Source organism: Melozone crissalis, unplaced genomic scaffold, assembly GCF_028551555.1.
Source record: "Melozone crissalis strain CALT ecotype California unplaced genomic scaffold, PUWL_Pcris_2 ptg000006l_1, whole genome shotgun sequence".
Classification (NCBI taxonomy): domain Eukaryota; kingdom Metazoa; phylum Chordata; class Aves; order Passeriformes; family Passerellidae; genus Melozone; species Melozone crissalis.
In genome coordinates this window covers 14,953,802-14,974,753 of record NW_026535784.1, presented here as the reverse complement: position 1 = coordinate 14,974,753, position 20,952 = coordinate 14,953,802, and the positions used below count along the sequence as shown (strand labels likewise).

Below are 20,952 nucleotides of genomic sequence, written 5' to 3'. Positions count from 1 at the left end.
GTTCACAATGCTAAATCCATGCAACTTTTATGTAAATAGATCCATCCATACATACTCTAACTTAAAAAATACAACCTACACATATTTTTTTCTACAACTAGACTAAGCAGCTGTTGTTATTTATTAACCACAAGTTTTATGCATTTGAAAACAAGTGAAAACAAATACCTTGTGTCCAGAGCTTTTAAAGCTTTGTTGCGGGGCTGCTGCTCCAAGCAGCTGACTGCTGGATTGCCTGCAACAGGGATGGTCATGGCACTCAGCACCAGGGAGGTTATGGCTTGCACTGCCAGAACATTGATCTGGGTCCTCTCTGTATCCTCCTGTAAAATGAACCCACTGTAATTTGAATTGTTTAAAAAAAAAATCCCAAAAGCTCTGAATATCAGTTTGTCAGGTTTCACTAACTTATCGTTAATAAGCCTGACATCTGCTCTTTTTCCCATCCAGAAATATATGTGACATAAAAAATGCACACAAAGCACTGACTGCAGCAGCAGCACATCCTTCCTTCTCATCAGTCACTCTGCATGCACCCTTCTCTTGTCCCAACAGCATTAAAACCTCAAGATGTCCATTTCAGAACTTCTTTAAAGTGTTTAGCCTCTTTCTTTGCAGCTACCCATTAGTTACTTGTTGAAACAAAGCATCAGACCACAAATGCATCTGATGTTCTTTAGAAGATGGTAACCAGTGTTCAACTTCCAAAAAATTTTATTTTTATTTCAGAAAATATTTACATACTGAAATTTACAACAGCACTTAAAATATCTGCAATTTTTAACATATGGATCTGCCTTGGAAAGCAAGGAAGCAATATTATTCTTGTTCAACAAATACTCTCTACATGACAAATTAGGAAAAACCAAGGGCTAGATTACCCTAAGTCTGACCCAACATGCCCATTAAGCAGAAAGCAGTTAAGTCAAGGTGTCCAAGCCTGTATAACCAACAGAAAATGCTAACCCAGGGAAGAGGGATGATGATTTCCTATTCCTTTTGGCAGTCTGACACCTAGGAAGCAAGAGAAGCAAAACTGTTTGTCTGCTACTCAGGATCCACAGTTTGTCCTCTGAATTCTTCAAACTGCTTTAGGCTCTGCACCTACCATCAGGATCATGAACAAGCCTATGGAAAGAACCTTTCAGGTCAAAGAACTAGAACCCACTAAAATCAGTTTGCTAGTAGGTTAAGACAACTGAAGAGGGAAAATCTCTTTTGTGATAGCCAAGTTCACTCTCATCTTGACTTTTCACAGAATCATCAAGGTTGGAAGAGACCTTCAGAGACCATCCAGTACAATCATTAATCCACTCCCACCATCATCACCCCTAGACCACGTCTCTAAGTGCCACATCCCTACTGAACACTTACAAAGACAGTGACTCCATCACCTCCCTGGGAAACTTATTCCAATGCTTAACCCCTCTTTCAGTGCAAATTCCTTTCCTAATATCCAATCTGAACCTCCCCTGGCGCAACTTAAGGAGTTCATTTGAGAGATGGCAGACAAGATCAATCCCCACCTGGCTACACCCTCCTTTCAGGTAGTTGTGGAGAGTGATGAGGATCCCCCTGGGCCTCCTTTCTGAGACTAAACACCTTCAGCTCCCTTAGCCCCAGCCTCAGTTTTGTTGCTGCTCTTTGGACAGAAATATTTGGTATAGGAATTGGTACATAAATGCATATATTTTGTTATATAAATTAGACACAAATTCTGCTCTAAATTTCTTCAGTTGTGATCCCCAAATGCTCTCCATTGAATTTTGAACATTTACCTAAGCTAGAAGCTCAGATATCCAATACACAATTTAAAAGTGGGAGCAAGGCACATGAACATGCATCTTCAGGTCAATTAATTTCTGGTCAAGAATCTTACAAAAAAAAAAAAAACCAACAAAAACTGTGCTGAGTAATGTACTAATAAAGAGTTGAAACAGCTTCATTAATTTTTTTCCTCACTATTTGCATGCTTGCAGAGGCTCTAAGCCAGAAGATGGATGTGTCTGATCTCACTAGGATATGAGAAAAAGGAAATACAAAATAGAAAAAAAATGCCTTAGTGTTAATCACTTCTTTTCTGCTTTACAGTTTTATTAATAGAAACACTTTTCTTGGTTTAAGTAAAATTTCCTTTAAAAATACAATGAATACATTACCTCTTGCTGGTTTTCCTCCTGGTCCATTACAATGGGCTGAGTTACAAGCACACCAAGCAAAGTAGCCCAAGTCTCTTCAAACTGAGTACGGCTGATCCACCCTATGGAAACAGAGATAGCCATTGATGTCTCAATACAAAGCTAAACAAGGAACAGCACTAAAAAAAGGTACATTGCTTCCACAGGTTTAGTTTCATACCACTTCATTTTGGTGGTTTTTGTAATGGAACAGGCTTCCCAGGGAAGTGGTCGCAGCACCAAGCCTGACAGATTTTAATAAATGTTTGGACAATACTCTCAGGCCCATGGTGTGACTCTTGGGGATGGTGCTGTGCAGGGCCAGGAGCTGGGACTCAATGATCCTTGTGGGTCCCTTAAAATTCAGCTTATTCTGTGATTCTGTGATCTGCTAGGTGTGGATGGGAATGGCAGAGAACAACATTGCAGTTTCTCTCCTTCAGCTCCAAGACAATGGAGAGGACTGGAAACACTGTGCTAAGACACTCATAGAATGGTTTGGGTATGAAGTATTTTTTCAGGACCTTCTTGTCCAACCCAAATATCTGATGTCTGAGCTGAAGGTAGGTTACAGAGGTATCTTAACCCAGGACTTTATACTGTGCATTAATAGAAAAAAATGGGGGGGGGGGGGAAATATTCTCAAACATACTGTCCAGCATATGCTCCAGAAAACAAATGGTCATTCTGCAAGAACACACTGAAATCTCCATGAGCTGGAATAACTTTTGGCTTTATTTCTGTAATTTATTCTCTTCATTGAACAAAATGTACACCATTACTAACCTGCTCTGAAATATTACCTGTCCTCCACATAAGCAACAAAAGTTAGCAAACAGTTTCAGATACAGTTATCCAGTAATTTCAAAACACAGGTAAATGCCCAATAAGAGCCAAGTGTATTCATTTAATTTTGTACATACCAAGTGTATTAATGCGGTAGATGAACTCCTTAAAGATTTCCTTTTCTTGAAGAAATTCTACTGGGATTTCAGGAAAAACTGTGCCAAAGTCACCTGAAGGCTTTGGTGACCAGCCTAATTTCCAGACCTAAAGAAGTAAAATGAAAGTTTAATTACCCAAACCAGATCTAGTATTTATATCACAGCTCTAAATATACAGGCACCCTTCAAAGGCAACAAGACATCAGCAAACAAAAGTAGTTCTCCAAACAGAAAAATACTCAAAGGAAGATGGAACATCTAACAAAACTTATATACAGTGGATACCACAATTGTTATTTTAGGGCTTTTTCCATCATACTTCCCACTGTAAATTAATTATCCAGTTTTATGGTCCAAGTTTAGATATAGAAGCAAGTAAGTTCCTGTCACGTATTTCAGTTTAGAAATTGTGCAGAAATGATGCTGAAATGGAATTTAAGGAAAACAGTTCACATACTATTGATACCTGAAAAAGCACACTGATACCTCAGAGAGGGGGCAAAAAAGTTTCAACCAAAAAACTTATGTTTTTACATCCATTTAGAAACAGAGTGCTGAGAAACAGAGAAGTGGCCTTGCACATGTTGTTTGTTACTCAGTGTTCAAAGAGAAAACTGATTGATCAAACCAGCTGAAGGTTGAAGTCCTACTGTAGTAGAACTTCAGATGCAGCACCATGTTTGGTTTTCAAAGTTTTTCAATAACTTTTAAAGTCCTGAAAGCAAAGCATAATAAACATACCAAGGGAGGTACTCTGGTGTAGCTGTTCACTAGAGGCAGCCTTGCTAAACTGATGATGATGTTCTTGAGGACAGGAGTGAGAAATGCAGGGATGCTGCTGTTTCTTTTGTGCCCCAGTGATAAGACAGTCTGCAAGCATTCCACCATCTCAGCTATCATTTCACATGCTGCAATTATGTGTTTTGTTTCTTTGTTGGGAGAGAAAGAAATTCAGCTTTACAAATCCACTCAAAAGACAAATAATTTAAAAAGACAGAAACACAAAAAATTCTTAACAAAAGAGTATGTTAATTAAAAAGGATAGAACCACAATAAGGACACAAACAATTTTTTAAAATCCCACACTTTAAAAAGCTCAGTCTGTAGCATGCTGCACAGCTAACGAAAACCCCCAAAAGAAAAATCTGCATTAATGTATCACTTTCAAGAAAAAGTAACCATACCTGTAAAAATATGGCAACCTATATTTAATAGGCATTTACCAAATACAAATAAGGTCTCAGATGAACTTGCATTGTTAAAAATAGTAGTAATGGCAAGGGTACCAAAAAATATTTCTTCAGTGAAAGTTCAGGGTAGAAGCAAAATTCAGTGTTTACTTACTCTGTACATTTGAATCACTTTCCCCCTCACTTAAAGGTTTTGAAGTATTCTTTCTTTCAGGACTCAGAAGTTGATTACCAGGTTCCACAGCAACTGAATTGGAGAAAATATTTGAATGATACAGCTATTACCTATTTTATATTCCATTTTTTAATCAACACCATGTAGTAGTCAAACGTTTGACACACCCAAGGCATTTGCCAAGTTCAAAAGTAAACATTAAATTTTAAACAGAAAATTAAAGTAGCAAAAACTAAATGTGTCAAACTAATTATTAATAAGAACTCCAAGGAAATATTCCAGACACACAGCATTTGATCAATGATGACTGGCAATCTATTAACAAAACTTTTCTCCTAGCTGATCAAACAGCACTCACCTGCTTCTATGATGAATCTAATGCAGTTAATTAAGGAGCAAGCATATGTCACATGAGCTGCAGAAGACAGCAAATTCCAGAGACTAGGCTGCTGTAGTGTCAGACAGCAACAATCCAGACCAGCTTGAAGATCTACACTTAATGGAATCTGGTCATGCACTAAATGCCATGATAGTGCCTGCACAAAAAGATAAGTTCCCCATTAGCAGCAAATTCTCAAAACAGAACTTCTAACCGAGAGTGAATTTTTTTAACTCAGCAAAATGTAAAGTATTAGTAGCAAATAATATTGGGTTTTTTTTTCCTGAGAAAACACTATTTATTTTAAGTACAAGAAAATTATCTATATACTGTTCATTAAGTGTCCCAAAAATCAGTGCAAGACCCATTCTCCCAAATGCCAGCAGCAGTCCATCAGTCAATCAACCTCTCCTTGTATAAAGCTGTCCTTGTCCCACAACCCAAACCTGATTTACTAGCAAAAGTCAGACATAAACACTAAGAGGAAATTTCTACAGTTAAGACAAAAGAATTGCCCCAATCAAAATTACTCAGTGGCGATCAGTTTAAGACTTTTTCCCATCCTGAAATATATGTGACATAAACAATGCACACAAAGCACTGACTGCAACAGCAACACACCCTTCCTTCTCATCAGTCACATCAGAGTTGTTCCCTCTCCCAACATTTCATCACATCTTTAATTATGGTGTAGCTTCTTACCTCTACTGACATCACTACGAATTTCAGGATGTCACCCTCTTTGTCAGGAGGAACACGGAGACCAGCTGGTAGTTTTGAGAGTAACAACAAATACTGAGCCAGTGCACGACAAAGTGTCATCACAGACTGATACATCACCTCATCTCCTATAAAATAAGACTGGATGAAATCTAGCAGTTTGAATTTTTTTCCATTCAATAAACCTTTTTCAGAACTATTTCATAAGCACTTTTATGCCGGGTATCTTGAATTTTTTTTTTTAAATAATAAGTTCATGTATTCACAAGACATCTGTAAAGTATCTTTGCAGAGGAGAGAATAAACTTTAAAAGATCATTATTTCTATTACCAAAGATGTCGCTTAGTTTTTTCCAGTAGGCTGATGGCTCAGTTGGCAATAGTGGCTGGAAAACCTGGTGGTTGGCTGGAAGGTTTTGTACAGCAGAAGACACATGGTCCAGAGTTACCCTCCGAGCTGTTTCAAAGAGGCTGCTCTTCTGCTCCCTTGAGATCTCATTCATGCCAAGGCTTAAACAAGGTGCTAACAAGCTTAGGTTGAATTCCTGAAATCAAAGAGGAAATTTTAAAAATTGCTTTTAAAGTGAAACTAAGTAACTGGTGGTATTATTCTAACACACTAATGTGGAGGTAAATTTAGAGTTTATTGATTAACTAACTTATTATTAGCACTTCTGTTCTACTGTGGTGTAACAATATGGTTTAGCCCACACTGGCTCCAAATTTCAATTCCAACCAGTACCATTTTGGAAAGAAAAATCAATATGCTTATTCCAAATTTTCAGGACAGTGTGTGAATAAAGCTTAAGGATGACATATGTAAAGGAATCTTCAAGTAATAATTTTTCAAACAAATCAAGTATCTTTTTAGAAACAACTTTTTTACTATTATTTCTGCATACCAGCAGCAAATATCATGGTGATAATTTGAACAAAAGACATCCTTAGATACAAGTTGTCCTTTATGCCAGATTAACTGTCTGTGGCCTGTTACTAGCTTACTGCAAGTCATCCAGCACAGATATTGAAGAGGTGACAGAAACAGCTGGCCTTGGAAGAGACTGTATGGTAAATCAAGATTATGTAAAACTGTGAAATCGGATTTTTCTGATTGCAATACATAAATAAACCTTTGCTTCCACTCTACCTACTCAACCTGTACTACTAGTAAGTTACTATTAGCAACATTGCTAGACAGATATCCATTGTTTTACACAAATATCTACTATTTTAGTTTCTAAAATTAAGTGAATTAGTATTATCAGTATATATTGTCAGCATTATACAAATTTGAAATGTTTACATTTAAGAATCCAAACACTTCAGAATGTAATCTATTAATACTACCAATAGGAACACTTGAACTAATTTCATCATCTTCCTCTGACCAAGTTACCTTGCTGGTCATGAAGGAGTTGAGGTCAGGCTGAGGAATCCTATTTACCAGCTCTGCTCCTTCCAGAAGTGCTGAGTCAGACCTGATGTAACACTGTGACCGCACTAGGGACACATACCAGTCCTTCAACAATCAAAAAAGGAAATTTATTACATACTTGTTTCCAAAAAACAACACAGGATATGGAGGGAGAACTCCTCATTAGCATTGAATGTCTAAGACATTCATAGGCTACATTATTTAAAAAAATCAAAACCCTTAAATTAAAAAGCAAGGCAAAACAAACAAGTGGTGAATGGAAATGGAACATCTTAAACTGGATCAATGAATGTTCAGTGACAAGCTGTCTATTTCCATAAGGTCTGGACAGGAAATGAGGAAAAACTGATCTTAATATTGAGTGCAGGTACTTGTATTAGGATCCTAAACCTGACCAGACAATCTAGAAAAAAGGCATGGGACACTCAATAGTCACACAAATATAACACTAATTAGAGAAAAAACAATATTATAATGAAGGAAGAAAACTCTTCAAATAAAAAATATATATACATATAATAAATAAAAATAATAAATGTAAATTATTCTTTTTTTAGAGAATCAAATCAATTTGCTGACACTAATTAATTAGAACACAACTAAAGCTGTCAGAGTTCAAGGAGCATCAGGACAATGCTATTAGTGATTGGATTTATTTTTATGTAGCCCTGTGAGAAGTAGGGAGTTGGACTCATTGATCCTTATGAGTCCCTTCCAATGTAAGATATTCTATGATTCTGTGAACCATGCACAAGTTGTAGGGGAAGCACAAAAACTACTTTTGTTTAGAATTTACAGGGACAGACAAAGGAGATTTTGGGGTAATTTGAAGACAAAGCTATGGGTAAATGGTTTCTGGGCACAGCATTTTCTCCTGCTGTCCAAGTAGGTCTCAACATCTCCCCTAAGCCAGTGACTGCTCAGACTCATCCCAACTTTCAGCTAATCAAATAATTTTTGCCATCTCAGTTACACAAGTTTCCTATCACTGTGTATCACTATGGAACATGGAGAGATGAAAAGGAGAAATTATTTGTACCATGGGACAAACTAGAAAAAATGAAGGCAAAAGGCCCCAAGACTTGCTCTTAGCCTTCCAATTCTCTTGGAAATAAACATGTCTAAGTTCATGAAAGACAGAAACATTTCAGTATTCTTGATTGTTCTCTGAAGGTAATTTAAAGCTGAGAAGGACAAACTGAACAAGCAATGTTTAACTTCCAAGAGACAGCCAACAACTTTCAGCAAATGAATAAAACTAATAACTGTAGTAAAACACATCAAGAAAACAAAATTTATCTGTCTCTATTGAACTGTATATAAATCTTTCCATTAAAGTTGAACAAAGAAACCAAACTTGGTAAATTTTTCACAGCACTGTCAATATAACAAACATCTATTTTTGTGCTAATCATCCATCCTAAGTTCAACAGTCAGCCAATACACATGAAATTAATCACTGATCTATATTTGAGATACAATATGACAATCCTGAGAGCATTAACTGCACAGTAAAAATAAGCTGCATTTAAATATTTTGTAAAGAATAAAGCTTGTTTATAACCAAGGCAGTTCTAGTGACTCTTTCTGAACATAATCTTACTTTGTCTAGAACTACATTCTCTAAAGGTGGTTGATCTTCTCCATCCAGTGGGTGTGAGGTGACCAGAGGTGAGGGACTGGTTGTGTCTGGAGCTACCATGAGACGAAATCTATCCAGGAGTGAGTAGAGTCTTTGGTGTCTGAAAACAGAAGAACACATCAGCACAGGGCTGCCTCAGCTTTGTAAATAATTTAAAAATAGAAAGACATCCAGTGACTCAATTCCAATCCCAGGACAGAAAAGCAGCAGGGTCTTCAGCTTTTTGTTAGATACATGCAGTCACATGATGCAAACTTTCTTCAAGTATCAGAGGCCAAAATTAATAAACTCAGCATCATCAACAAATAAAGATTTAAATTTAATTTAGGGTTAAAATTAGTGATATACCTAAGCTTAAAATACAGCTTTCTTTATCCAGCACATCTTTTAATGAGTAAGAAGAGTCAAAGTTAGTGTACCAATTATTTGACTACAAGAAAATACATTTTAACAGATGCTAACCAATAATCCACTAAAACTATACTTCTATTAAAAAAAAATGATCCCTCACTGTACTAAAAACTCCAGTTTCTGGATTTTATATCAGTGTCAGAATTTTTTTTTTTTGTTCAGGTTTTTTTTGCGTTTTTTTTTCAAATTCAACTACTGCTATCAAGAACTTGTACAAAGTAATTTTTACCTTTTTTTTTCTTATTAAATTGAACATTACCTATGTAGGCACATTACTATTGATCTACTGCAGTCTCTCATTTTAGGTTCTTTCCCCCACTTATTTCAGTCAACAGATATTAACCTCAAACAGCAATGACAAGAAGAGTAAATAAGAATCTTTCCAACATCAAAAAGAAGTTTTTTAAAAAATTAGTAATTTGCTCCTTTTTATACAAGCAGTTTAAACAGCCAGAAGACTAAACAGCTAAAACTTTTAACACAGCATTCTGGGAGGAGAAAAACCAAACTAAAAAAACCCCAAGCCCATTTAGCTTGAACTGACAATATTTTGCAAGTTTGAGGAAAATAAAGTTCGATTTAGCAAAACACATTTTGTCAAGAAATTAATTTGCAGCTGCTGTCTCTCAAAAGTTAAATACTGAGTGGGATGCAGGAAAGAGAACCTGAAGCAACCCTGTAGAGCTTGCTTCAGTTCTTAAGTAGTTCTTATTGCAAATTCAACTCAGCCAGCACAACTGCCCCTTGGGCCAGAACACACCAGCATCTTATGAGAGGCTTTAATCCCAGTTTACTCCCAAAACCAACCCACTATCTGACCTCTAGGAAAAGAGCCAAAATGTGGGAAAACAGAATTAACACAATTTGTATTAGAACATTACTTAGTTTGACATTTTAATGGTATTGTTGGTATTTTTTACCTTGCTGCTAATCCACTGTTTTGAAGGTACTCCTGAATCCTATCCAGTTCTTCAACTGGTAACTGAGCAATGCTATTCTATATGAAAAAAAATCACAAGAATTTTACAGGACAGATAAAGGTAAAACCCCAAAAAGACTCTTACCAGATCAACAATAAAGAAAAATAAAGTAAATATTCATTCTCGGGTTTCTGTGCTTGAAATGGCTCCCAGGGTATTAGAAAGTCTCTTCTTTCTCAGCCCCATGACTGAAGAAGTCGAAATTCATCGGTTCTGTTTTCAAGGTTGTTTATTTTTTCTTATCTATTACATTCCTTCTCTGACCTGCTGAGATCTGTCTGGCAGGTCAGTTTGTGGCACACTGACCGCCCTTGGGGTGGTGTTAGCTTTTTATACTAAGAATTACGTGTACTTTATTTACAATAATTTTCCAATACCTATCATCTAACAGTCTATCTCTACTCTAAACCAATCTAGAAGTGTCACCATCACAGCAAAAGATGGAGGACAGGAAGAAGAAGGACAGGACATGCCCAGATTCCTCTACCTTGCCCCTTGAAGCCCCATTCTAAATCCCCAAAATTCTACTTTTTCGGTCTGTGATAAATTAACTATTATTCTACTCAAACTCTTGTGCCTTGTAACTCTTCACACAAAGTTGGTAATTGTTTCCATGGGCTAAAATCGAAGGCACAGGTGTTTTTGACTCTGTGCCAAGGTCTCTGAGGCCCTTGCCAGGGTCTCAAGCCATCCAGGGCAGTTAGAGGAATGTCCTGCGTTCTGACAATTCATGCATCTCTATACAAAATAAAAAACTTTGTCAAATGAAATCACTTAATCATATTTTGATGTCCTTTAAACCATTGCTCTTGACAAGCCTGGTAGCACCCAAAGTGCCTCCCAGGGCAGGCAGGGATTGCTGTGTACCTGCAGAGTTGCTGCCAGCAGCATCTCCACGCGGCGGCAGGCCAGGGTGTCCACCATGCGCGCCAGCACGCGGAAGGGCGTGCACAGCAGCTTGTCCACGTACAGCGTCAGCACTGCCCCCGACTGGCTCAGGTGGATTCCCTCCAAGCACTGCAAGGTCTTCTTCAGGGTTGTGGGCTTCATGTTCAGCATGGAACAGAGAAACACACAAAAAAATTACAATCAGTTTGGAATATAAAGATATTAGAGGGAAAGACACTCAGAAAAAACTACCTGATCAATATAATCGTCTTTGTGTGAATGAGTTACTGGGTCATTTAATTAATATGAACAATAAGTTTTTTGATGTGTAACTGTAAAAGCTCACTCTTATACAAGTAAACAAAACATAGGGAGCAAAACTTTTAGGGGAAAGAAGTTACAGATTTAAGTGAAATTGCAAAAAGCTTCAAATAGAGTGAGAAGATTCATCTCTTTCTGGAAGAAGGCAGGAACATGTGCATAGTCAAGACATGTGACAGTACAGAAATCCAGACAATCCTTGGGGGGTTTTCTGAGCATATGTTAAGAATATGTTTTGATCCTGCAGCAGCAACTCACGATCAAAAGGACGTGCAAACAACTTTTTTCATTTCTTTTTTTTTTAAATATAAGCACCAATTCAGCATTAATATTCTAAAGGGAGAAACACAGAGACAAACTAGTTTGACTCATGAAACCAATCTGGGTTTAGAGCAGTGTGTTAATACCAGCTATTTTAATTTTACTGTCTTTCCTGATAATCACTAAGCATTTCACATAGTGACTACCTCTTCCACTAAAACATATTCAGTTTCATTCATTCTGCTGATTCTCAGCTAGTGAAGCCCAGGCTAATATCACATAACTTTAAAGCTGCCCAAGATTTGCACAGAGACAATGGAAAGATAGGAAACAGCACTGAAGCTACTCAGGGCGCAGGTGGCACAATTATCTCTAGATTATTATCACATTAATCACAATTATCTCTAGAGAAAGTCCAGCAAATGAAATTTCCCATGATTAAGAGAGATGCATACAACCTTATATCCCTACAAAATATCATCCCCTCCTTTTAATTTGAAAACTACAATGATCAACACAAACAATACCCTGAATTTCTTGCTGATTTTCCCTCACCAAGTGGCTACAACTTTCAGAACAGATCAATGGGGAAGGCATGAGCTCACAAACCATTTTCATATTGCTAGGACCTATGAAGATGAACTGCTTCCTATTCCTGCCTATATAGTTAGTTTGCTATTTACAGTACTAAGGTACTGAAGTCAAAGTTGAAAGTTACAGCTTTAATTTACCCATCAGATATTGATTATGTGGGAAAATAACCATTAAGGAAGAAAAGCAGCTTAACCATCTCCACCTGAATTCATAGATTTGATGGACTGGAATACATCTAATGCTGAAGTTGCTAATATAAGGTTTGCTGCTTGCATTTTTAAGTAAGTGACTTTAAAAATAAAATTACAAGTTGATAAATGACCCAGAAATGTCAAACTTTGCATACTTATCAGTTAAACTTATGCTGACATGAAGTGACTTTATTCTTTACAAGAAGTCAAGAAGTTAAACTTACAGCTGCAAGATTCTCACAGCGTGACTGAATGGCCTGGATGAAGAGACCACTGGCTGCTGAATTCCTGTGAACAGCACTGATAAAATCTTGCACTGGAGGCTCATGGGACAGATGAATCAAGTCTTGAACATGATTCACAATAAGCCAGGTCAGGTGTTCCGAATCATGTAGGTTTTGACACTGAAGGGGAAAAAATTAAAATTTGATTGCAGAAATTAAAATTAAGATTTTAATTACTAAACATGACACAACATAAAGTTTCTCATATATAATTCTGGTAGCTACTTTGAAATAGAGTGGTATTAAGATGGTATCTCATTACCACCATCATTATTTTTACATGATAAATTTTCCATATGTTTTGCTCTTGTTGCAAATTAAGCTATTTACCATGAATATGCAGCTTATTTTTCTAAAAACACTAAAAAACAGGTTAGAAATAAGTAAATTGAGAAGGCTGATTCAAAGATGCTGCTTTCAATGAAATGGGTTTGAATTAAACATACACACAACTGTCTTGCAAAATGTGATTTTCATTTAGGCTTCTTAAAAATTTCTTGTCACTACTGGCCTTTAACACAAAATGAAGAATTTCTGGAAAGTAAATCCAAAGACATCTATCAATAATTAATGTCAAACCTCTAAAGGCTTGTGTATATCAACAAGCAGTGGAATACAACACAAAAATATCTGTAGAGTTATCCAGGCGATGCTGAAAGCTTGTACAGTACCTCAGTAAAGAAGTTTTGGAGGATTTTACATTGGATGACCTCTAATCTGACCCTAGTGACTGTCCATTAGTACTTGAAGTGATTCCTAAACAAAGCTTTCTATTCAGTTGAACCTGGAAGGAATGCAGTTTCCTTACCTCAAAACTGATCTGAGGTGCAAAGCCAAGTGCAATACCTCCTACTACTGAAAATTCACTTCAGAAGTTCCCAGTGAACTAAAACTCTCATACTGAGGCAGCAAAAGTCCAAAGCCACAGAAATTTTTGCTTTACTGGAGAACCAAAATGGAAGTTAAAATGTTAATGTAAAACCTCTTTTCTTACGGTGTAGAGATGGAAATTTGTTGTCTCTCTGACACTGCACTGCTACTGATGTTGGGAAGTCTGAACTACTTAGTGTGCCTCAAGCACCTCCCAAGTAAGGGATGTGATACCCAGAAGGTAATTCTATTGCCCACCAGCAAGAGAAGAGAAGCCAAGAGAACTCTCAGCTCAGAACAGAAAACAATGCCAAATGAGGTCACATCTAAGCTTACAGAAGCACCATCTGAAAATGAAATAACTAGTTTCACAGATCTTCATTTTTCACTTAACATACTTCACTCTTCAGTTAACACATATCAGTAATAAATGACTGTCAGCATCCTAAAATAACTCAAAACTATAGTTATAAAAGTCATAATTCAAAACTTACAACATAGTCACAGAAGAGAATGAGTGCTCCTCTTCTCACTATCTCACGATTGCACATGCCACGCTTGGATTCCAGGTCAGATTCATCACTGTCTCCAGATATATGAGGGCTCAGCAATTTTGTAGTAGAAAGGCTGTGTCTCCTGCAAAAAGTACATTATATGGTGTTATTATTTTCTTGGTATGGCTAGTGAAACATGAAGAAAGTGCTTGGAGTATCCTACCTATGCCCTTACATGACATATCTTTCCCTGTAAACTTCATTCAAATGTTACACGTCCTTGAAGCAGACACTTTGTTTTCCATCATATTTTTATTTTTTTAACAATTGCAGCATTGCTTATTACTTTTTCAGACAATCTAAAGAACCAAATGAACTATTTAAAAGAAAAACACGGGCTGTTGCAACTCTGGTAGGATAATAGAACCTAACACTGTATTTTCTTCTCAAACCAAACCAGTGTTCTTGAGCACTTATTCTAGTGTCAGATTAAAAGTGATGCCCAACCCAGAAAAGAGATGATACTGGTAAATAAAAAAAAAAATGTACTACTATTTTAGCTCATAGAATCATCAAAGTTGCCTGTAAGATCATCAAATCCTACCTTTAACCTAGCACCACATCATGGCTCACCACCAAGCCATATACTGAAGTGCCACATGCACACACCTTTTCAACACTTCCAGGGATGGTAATTCCACCCTTCCCCAGACAGCTTTTCCCAATGCCTGAGAAGTTGCCCTGTTTTGCTCATAATCCTGGTAATTCTATGTTTCCACAAATCAGAATAATATATTTTCAATACATAAGGTTGAACTGAAGCAAGAATCTCACATTTGTGACAGTTTTTATGCACTTCAGTTGTAGAGCAAGATGAGACTGCCCAACACTCACTGCACAAGCACCAGAAATGTCCCTCAAGTCACTTGTTCACCTCCCTCTACAATTAGCACAGAGAAACACCCATCCTCACAAAAGGTCCCTTCCTTATCCACTGAGGACAAATCATTCCAACGCCTGACTGGTGGGATAAACTAACCTCAGACAAAGAGAATACCCATTTTAGAACCAATCTCCAAAATTCACACAACCAGTGTTAAGTGAGGTTGTTACCGTTCTCAATGCTAATGAACCAGCAGGGTACTAATACCATGTTTTGACAGCATTTAGCAAGAGACCCACTGAGAACAGATAATCCTGTAGCTACAGTTACAGTTATATGATCAGATTGTATTATCACAAACACAACAGTGTCCATCAATTCCACTGGCTGGTTATTGCCTAGAAAGTGAAATATATACTCCATGAAACACTGAGTATTTTGCTATAGTTATTTCCATAGTTTCAATAAAAAGTAGCACAAAGATGAAGTTTTCTTGCTGTAGAAGTGGAGAGATTACCTGGCAGCTCTTCTGAGGAGCAACTGAGTGCAGGACACATTTCCTTAGTTTGGAAGTCACACCAATACCAGAACAGACAATATGTACACACATGAAGTAAATGCAGAACTACATTTCATAATCCAAGCAGCACCATTCAGTGGGCTGACAGGCTTGGCAGAAAGCAGCTTGATTGTTTTAATATCATTTTAGAAAATATAATTATATGAAACACACTACTAGAGAACAAAACCAAAACTTACTTTGGGGTTTGATGCACTTCTGACCACCAGTTGTAGTTGGTATAATTGACAAGAAGCAAAATGTGACACCAGAGGAGAACTAAAGAAGGATGAGTGGGAATCATGGACTGAACAAGGTCACTCAGACTTTCAAGTGTGTAGAAACTACCATCAGATCCATCTCCTGTAAAAAGTCTGGTGGCTGCAGCTGTGATTCTTCTAAACATCCCTGAAAAGAATAAAACCATGTTAGAGTAACAAAGCTGTAGTCTGAATTCTGAAGTTTTAAAATTATTCAGGGTAGAATTTCTGCAAGAAAGGCAAATTCTAAGCAGTTTTACAAATTTAAGGTAAGTGATGAAGTTTGCCAAAAGGCAGTGTGTAAAGCAGTAATTACCAGTGTCAGACTCAATAATATGTTTACATAGGTTTCATGGCAATTCTCATTTACCTGATACATGAAAACCTTCATTAAACTTAAAACTGTCACCTGTGGACCAGGGTTAGTTTGTTTGTAAATTAAAACACAGATGCTCTACTTAAGAACCATGAGGTAACTACTACCTGCATGTTAAGGAAGAACACCTATGAGTATCCTCCTTCAAAGAATGGCTTTCCAAACATACTTAGCTAAAACTAAATTTATTCTCTTTCATCCAATTATCCAATTTCTAAAGTGCAAAAATAAGGTATTTCTGCCATTACCCTGAAAATGGAACACTCAGCAAAAAAGCAGAATTTTGCTTTTTGAATGGCTGGTTCTGTGTTTGTATGCCAAAACAAAAGTTGGGAAAAAAGAAATTAGAAAATGGTGGGAAAACAAGGAAAGTTGTCTAAAAAGGTATAAGGTAGTCCTAAGGTATAGGACTTTTGAGTTTCTATGAGAAGATAAGATCAGGGGGGGAAAAAAAATCTTCAGAGTCAGTTAGGAACCAAGAGCTAATGAGAATAATGAAGGAAATCTGCAGTGTTAGTTGCTTTCTTTGCCAGACACACAGAAGAATGAAGCTGTAAATTCCACAGCCATGTGGACCAATTTAAGCTGCCCCCAGGAGTGACAAACACACAATGTAAATAGCAAAGAATGGGAAAAATAGCTGAGTCTCAAATCACTGGTTCCACTTATTAGCAAAGCAGTGCTAACCCCATTCCAGCTCCCTGCATTTGCAGAAACTACACCATCTAGTGACTTCCTACAGTCATAAAAAACATTGCATGCTCATCCTTTTACTTTGTTCATGCCTTTTATTTCTAACTTCAGAGGAACAGATTGAGAATGTTCATTTATTATCTAGTAGCTTCCTACAGTTGGAAACAGGAGTCAGCAATGCTCACATTTTGAAAAAAAACTGCAATGGGTGAGAAGAAAAAACATCCAAGTAGAACGGTGGTTAGAAATTACAGAATACAGCTAATGTTTCACACACAAATTGCTGTAAGCTACACCCATAGTTAGGAGAATGTAACTTAAAGAGAAAATAATTGTGGAGGTTCTAACTGAACAAAAGAAAAGCATTACAAATTCAGGCAGTTAGTTAATCCTCAACCTAAATAAATATGTTATGACATGAAAATACAGCCCAGATGTCTGAACAACTTTTCTTTTACCCTATTACACCATACTGGTACTAGTGGTAGTAATATACCTTAAGTTATTGGTAGTTTTACATTAAATTAATTTCTAGAGATCATCTAATCCACATATCCCAGTGTTCTGCATGAGTATTTTAATATTTAATTTTAATTTTGCATGAAAATTTCTACATAATTCCTGGCAAGACTCCCAGAGCAGCCTGGCAGCCAGTCACAGCAGCAGAACTAGCTGAACCTTCCTTTCAATTATCCCCAGCTCCCACTGTGGAAGAACCCACTGCCCCAATTTCAATCACCAGCTTCACTTTCAGACCTCATTGCTCCTGGCTTGACACCATTTAATCACTTTATGCCAAAACACCCTGGTGTAAGTTATTTGTAAAATATTTGATTCAAACATTTTTCCTAAACATAGATTAATATATAATGAAAATATACACTATTATAATTACATAATTTTATATAATAAAATAGTATAAAAACATAATAAAATTATTACTGTAACAGACACATGGGAAGAGAACTGTCACTCTGTCCAGAGTTCTGGGCCCTAAAGCACACCTAAAACAAAGATTAATTTTGTGTTTCTTCACACACACTCCTGGAGCCTTTGCACCAAGAACCTCAGTTTTGAAGACTCCCATTTTACAATCCAAGGCAACAGAACACAGAGTTCCTTGTCCCATGTCGCCAAGGAAGCCTATGAAGAACCAGGGACTTGTACCAAGACCTTTTAAATTGCAGACAACTAAGAGTAAACCAAGGCTGCATTTCAGCTGCAAGCTGAAAATCAGAAGGCAAAAGGGGCAGTCATAGCAAAGAAAGAATAAAGAAACAAGAAAGTCACACTAGTTCCACTATTCAGAAAATAAGACTAAGGAATCGAGCTAGGGACTAAGGAATTACCAAAGGGGAAGGCATTGGGTATCCAGCAGAAGAAATCTAAGGGAAAATTTCCAAACCTGAAGAAAGGAACTCAAGACTGGCTAGCTAGAAAAGTGCCACCTTTCCTGGTTTTCTGGGGTGTTTTTTTGGTTTTGGTTGGTTAGCTTTTTGTTTGGTTTGTTGGTTTTTGGTTTTTTTGCTTGTTTGTTTTATATATTTTTATTAAATATGGCAAAAATCAGGAATCTCCCTTGTCATGAGCCTGAGTTAATGGTCAGTGACTCAGTATTTTAAGCCAGATTTACCAACCAACCTCTAAACTAAGATAAAACATGAGAATTACAACTACAAATTTGGACTGCTTTGTGTTTTCTGGACTGAAAAATTTTAGACAGTTACAAGGAGAGACGGAGAATCACTACTTACATTTTGTTCCACAAAGACAGAAGAAATGTGCAAAATGTGCCCTGTGTGCATAAGCACCATGTTTGGCAAGTTCTCTACATGAAGTAAAATGTAACATCTTCAGCACTTACATATTCCTTCTCAGTAGTTCAATGCATTTATGAGTTGTCTTGGAACTTAAAAACCACTGCATGCTATGACCTGGGCAACATTTCAAGTATTACCTGATTTGAAGATGTGTATTAAGCACATAAGCAGTGTTCCCAGCTCCTGGCAGTAGAAAGTGTGCTGCTGCTCATTCATGTCCACTTTTAATTGCTTGGTGACAATATCTTCCAGTAGAATGCCAACCAGTTGTAGTAAGAATCTTGAAAGAAACACATACAATCAATAGGAAAATTATCAATCTTTCAGAAAAAGATGAGGTTAGCCAATGAAACTTGGGATTGAAAAATAAAATACAAAGCTCTTGTCCACCCATCCTAAATAACATACTAAATGAAATGCTACAGAACAGGTTAACCTAAAACAAATAGCATGCTATATGATCACAAGCATGTCAATAATTACATATTAAATCCAGATTATCTCTCATCAGCTACAGTCACAGTAGCATTGGCCCAATTCACTTACAAAGCAAATATTCAGAATGCAGTGGTGTCTTTATAGTGATTTGCTTAAAGTGATTGAGTTAAATCAAACTAAAACCAATCTGTGACAGGGACCACAGCTCAGCTGAACAGGGGTAATTCAGCAAGGCACAGTAATTCACCTGTTCACCTCACCTCACCGATCCACATTCTACTACACAGGTTCTTTATCAAACCTCCAGCTGGAACAACATGTGGTGTCAAAAGAAGCACCAAAAGAGGGCATTTGAGGAAAGCCATACTTGCTCCTAGCCATGACCATGACTCCATTACTCACATTCACTGCTGTGAATCCAGGATTCACTCATTTTGTCAGCTCTATTAGGTCTTTCATTTGGCTTGAGAAGATGTACCAAAACAATTCAAAGTTCTACTAAAATCTGCTCAACTTCTCCATCTCAATATTCCTCCCTACACACACACTTGTCGCATGTCAACTTATTAACAGACTTGATTCCATTTACACAGAAGTTTTATACATGTTAAATATTGCCCAATGTACTGTGATTTCTCAGAACTCTTTACATTTCCCCAGGTTACTCAAAAGACAATGTACCTGGAAAATGTCTCTTCAGGTGGGTGTTTCACCTGTTTGACCTCAGTGCGATCCTCTGGTGTGGACATGTTATTTTCTCCACATCTCAGCCTGTTGATTACTTGACATGAAATCAAGTATGGTGAGAAGGAAAGCTCTTGTATGCGGGACAGAACGATGTCTTCTGTTGACTGTGAAATCAGAACTCTAAGGATAGCTAAAATTCCAGAAATCCACAGCTGGACAGTGCTCACTGATGCCTAACACAAACACAGAAATACAGAAGACAGAATACTTTTGAAGTTAAATGACACAACATAGAAAGGCATTAAAAAATTAGCATTTTCATTCACTTGTAAAAAATCAGACCCTTTTAAGAATGGAGCAAACCAGAAGTAAATTTTAAGTTCAGATCTTACAAAATGCTACTCCTGTGGTAACGGTCAAGCTCATATTCACTGGTAAACAATCTCTCAGCTATAAAAGCATTACTAATACTTGTGTAAGAAAAATGTAATTTACCTATAAAATTGCATTTTATTTTATTATAACAGCACCTTCCTTTACATTCCTGATCCTCAACATACAAAATGAAGGAAAGTAATTCATAAGCAGAACACTTCAGTATCAAGTGCTCTCAGCTGGCAAATCACATTAGTTCTGGCCGATTTGTTCCCAAATTCTGCTGCTGGTACTTTAACATCACTTAGCAAATTATTAAAGAGAAACACATTCTCTTTAGTTTTGCATGAAAGATATCAGAAAAGATTTCTCTTTTCTGAAAACAGTAGCTTACCATTGTTTTAGGAGTAACAAACATGCTCCTTAAAAGCATGTCCACAGGGCGAAGGGATGAAGGGGCCAAAATTTCAAACAAAGTGTTCAGTACTCCCAAAGCATCATGAGAGTCTATATGCATCTGTGAAAGAAAAAACACAAAACTCATTTCTAACTGTCCACTAAAGGTAACTTCAACACAAAATTTACACTCTGTGTTTTAAACATTTCTGTAACAACCTGTAAGAAAGCGGTTCTTTACAGTACAAAATTCAGAGCAACCAAAGGCTATAAAAGATAACTTTTAAGTTCCATTGCAGGCCTTCCTAGACATGAGTTTTAAGAACATGGACAAAAATCTGTCATATGAAATCCAGTGTGCATGCCAGATGTATTTCATTTGGAGAAATAGGCCTTATTCAGAGAATGAGACCAAAAGACTGATTTGTCACAAAATTTAGAGACTTTTCTCTCACTGCACATCCTACCAGGTTTATTTACAGACTGCAATGCTGGTCACGATTAAACTT

At 37.0% G+C, this 20,952-nt stretch overlaps 1 protein-coding gene across 2 annotated transcripts in view; it reads right to left on the bottom strand.

Annotated features, from left to right (window-relative positions):
• The window catches only part of HTT (huntingtin), a 78,082-nt gene that overhangs the window by 11,618 nt on the left and 45,512 nt on the right, over window positions 1-20,952 (bottom strand). For both annotated transcript variants that reach the window (XM_054296058.1, XM_054296059.1), the window contains 18 exons: window positions 20,442-20,564; window positions 19,667-19,905; window positions 18,685-18,827; window positions 15,599-15,806; window positions 13,957-14,098; window positions 12,533-12,712; window positions 10,921-11,097; window positions 9,994-10,070; window positions 8,624-8,762; window positions 6,982-7,104; window positions 5,917-6,130; window positions 5,568-5,713; window positions 4,845-5,022; window positions 4,466-4,558; window positions 3,863-4,050; window positions 3,101-3,227; window positions 2,160-2,260; window positions 169-323 (listed from right to left, as the gene is read on the bottom strand). In XM_054296058.1, the coding sequence (XP_054152033.1) occupies window positions 169-323; window positions 2,160-2,260; window positions 3,101-3,227; window positions 3,863-4,050; window positions 4,466-4,558; window positions 4,845-5,022; window positions 5,568-5,713; window positions 5,917-6,130; window positions 6,982-7,104; window positions 8,624-8,762; window positions 9,994-10,070; window positions 10,921-11,097; window positions 12,533-12,712; window positions 13,957-14,098; window positions 15,599-15,806; window positions 18,685-18,827; window positions 19,667-19,905; window positions 20,442-20,564 (2,753 nt within the window). The remainder of the gene's footprint in view (window positions 1-168; window positions 324-2,159; window positions 2,261-3,100; window positions 3,228-3,862; window positions 4,051-4,465; window positions 4,559-4,844; window positions 5,023-5,567; window positions 5,714-5,916; window positions 6,131-6,981; window positions 7,105-8,623; window positions 8,763-9,993; window positions 10,071-10,920; window positions 11,098-12,532; window positions 12,713-13,956; window positions 14,099-15,598; window positions 15,807-18,684; window positions 18,828-19,666; window positions 19,906-20,441; window positions 20,565-20,952) is intronic.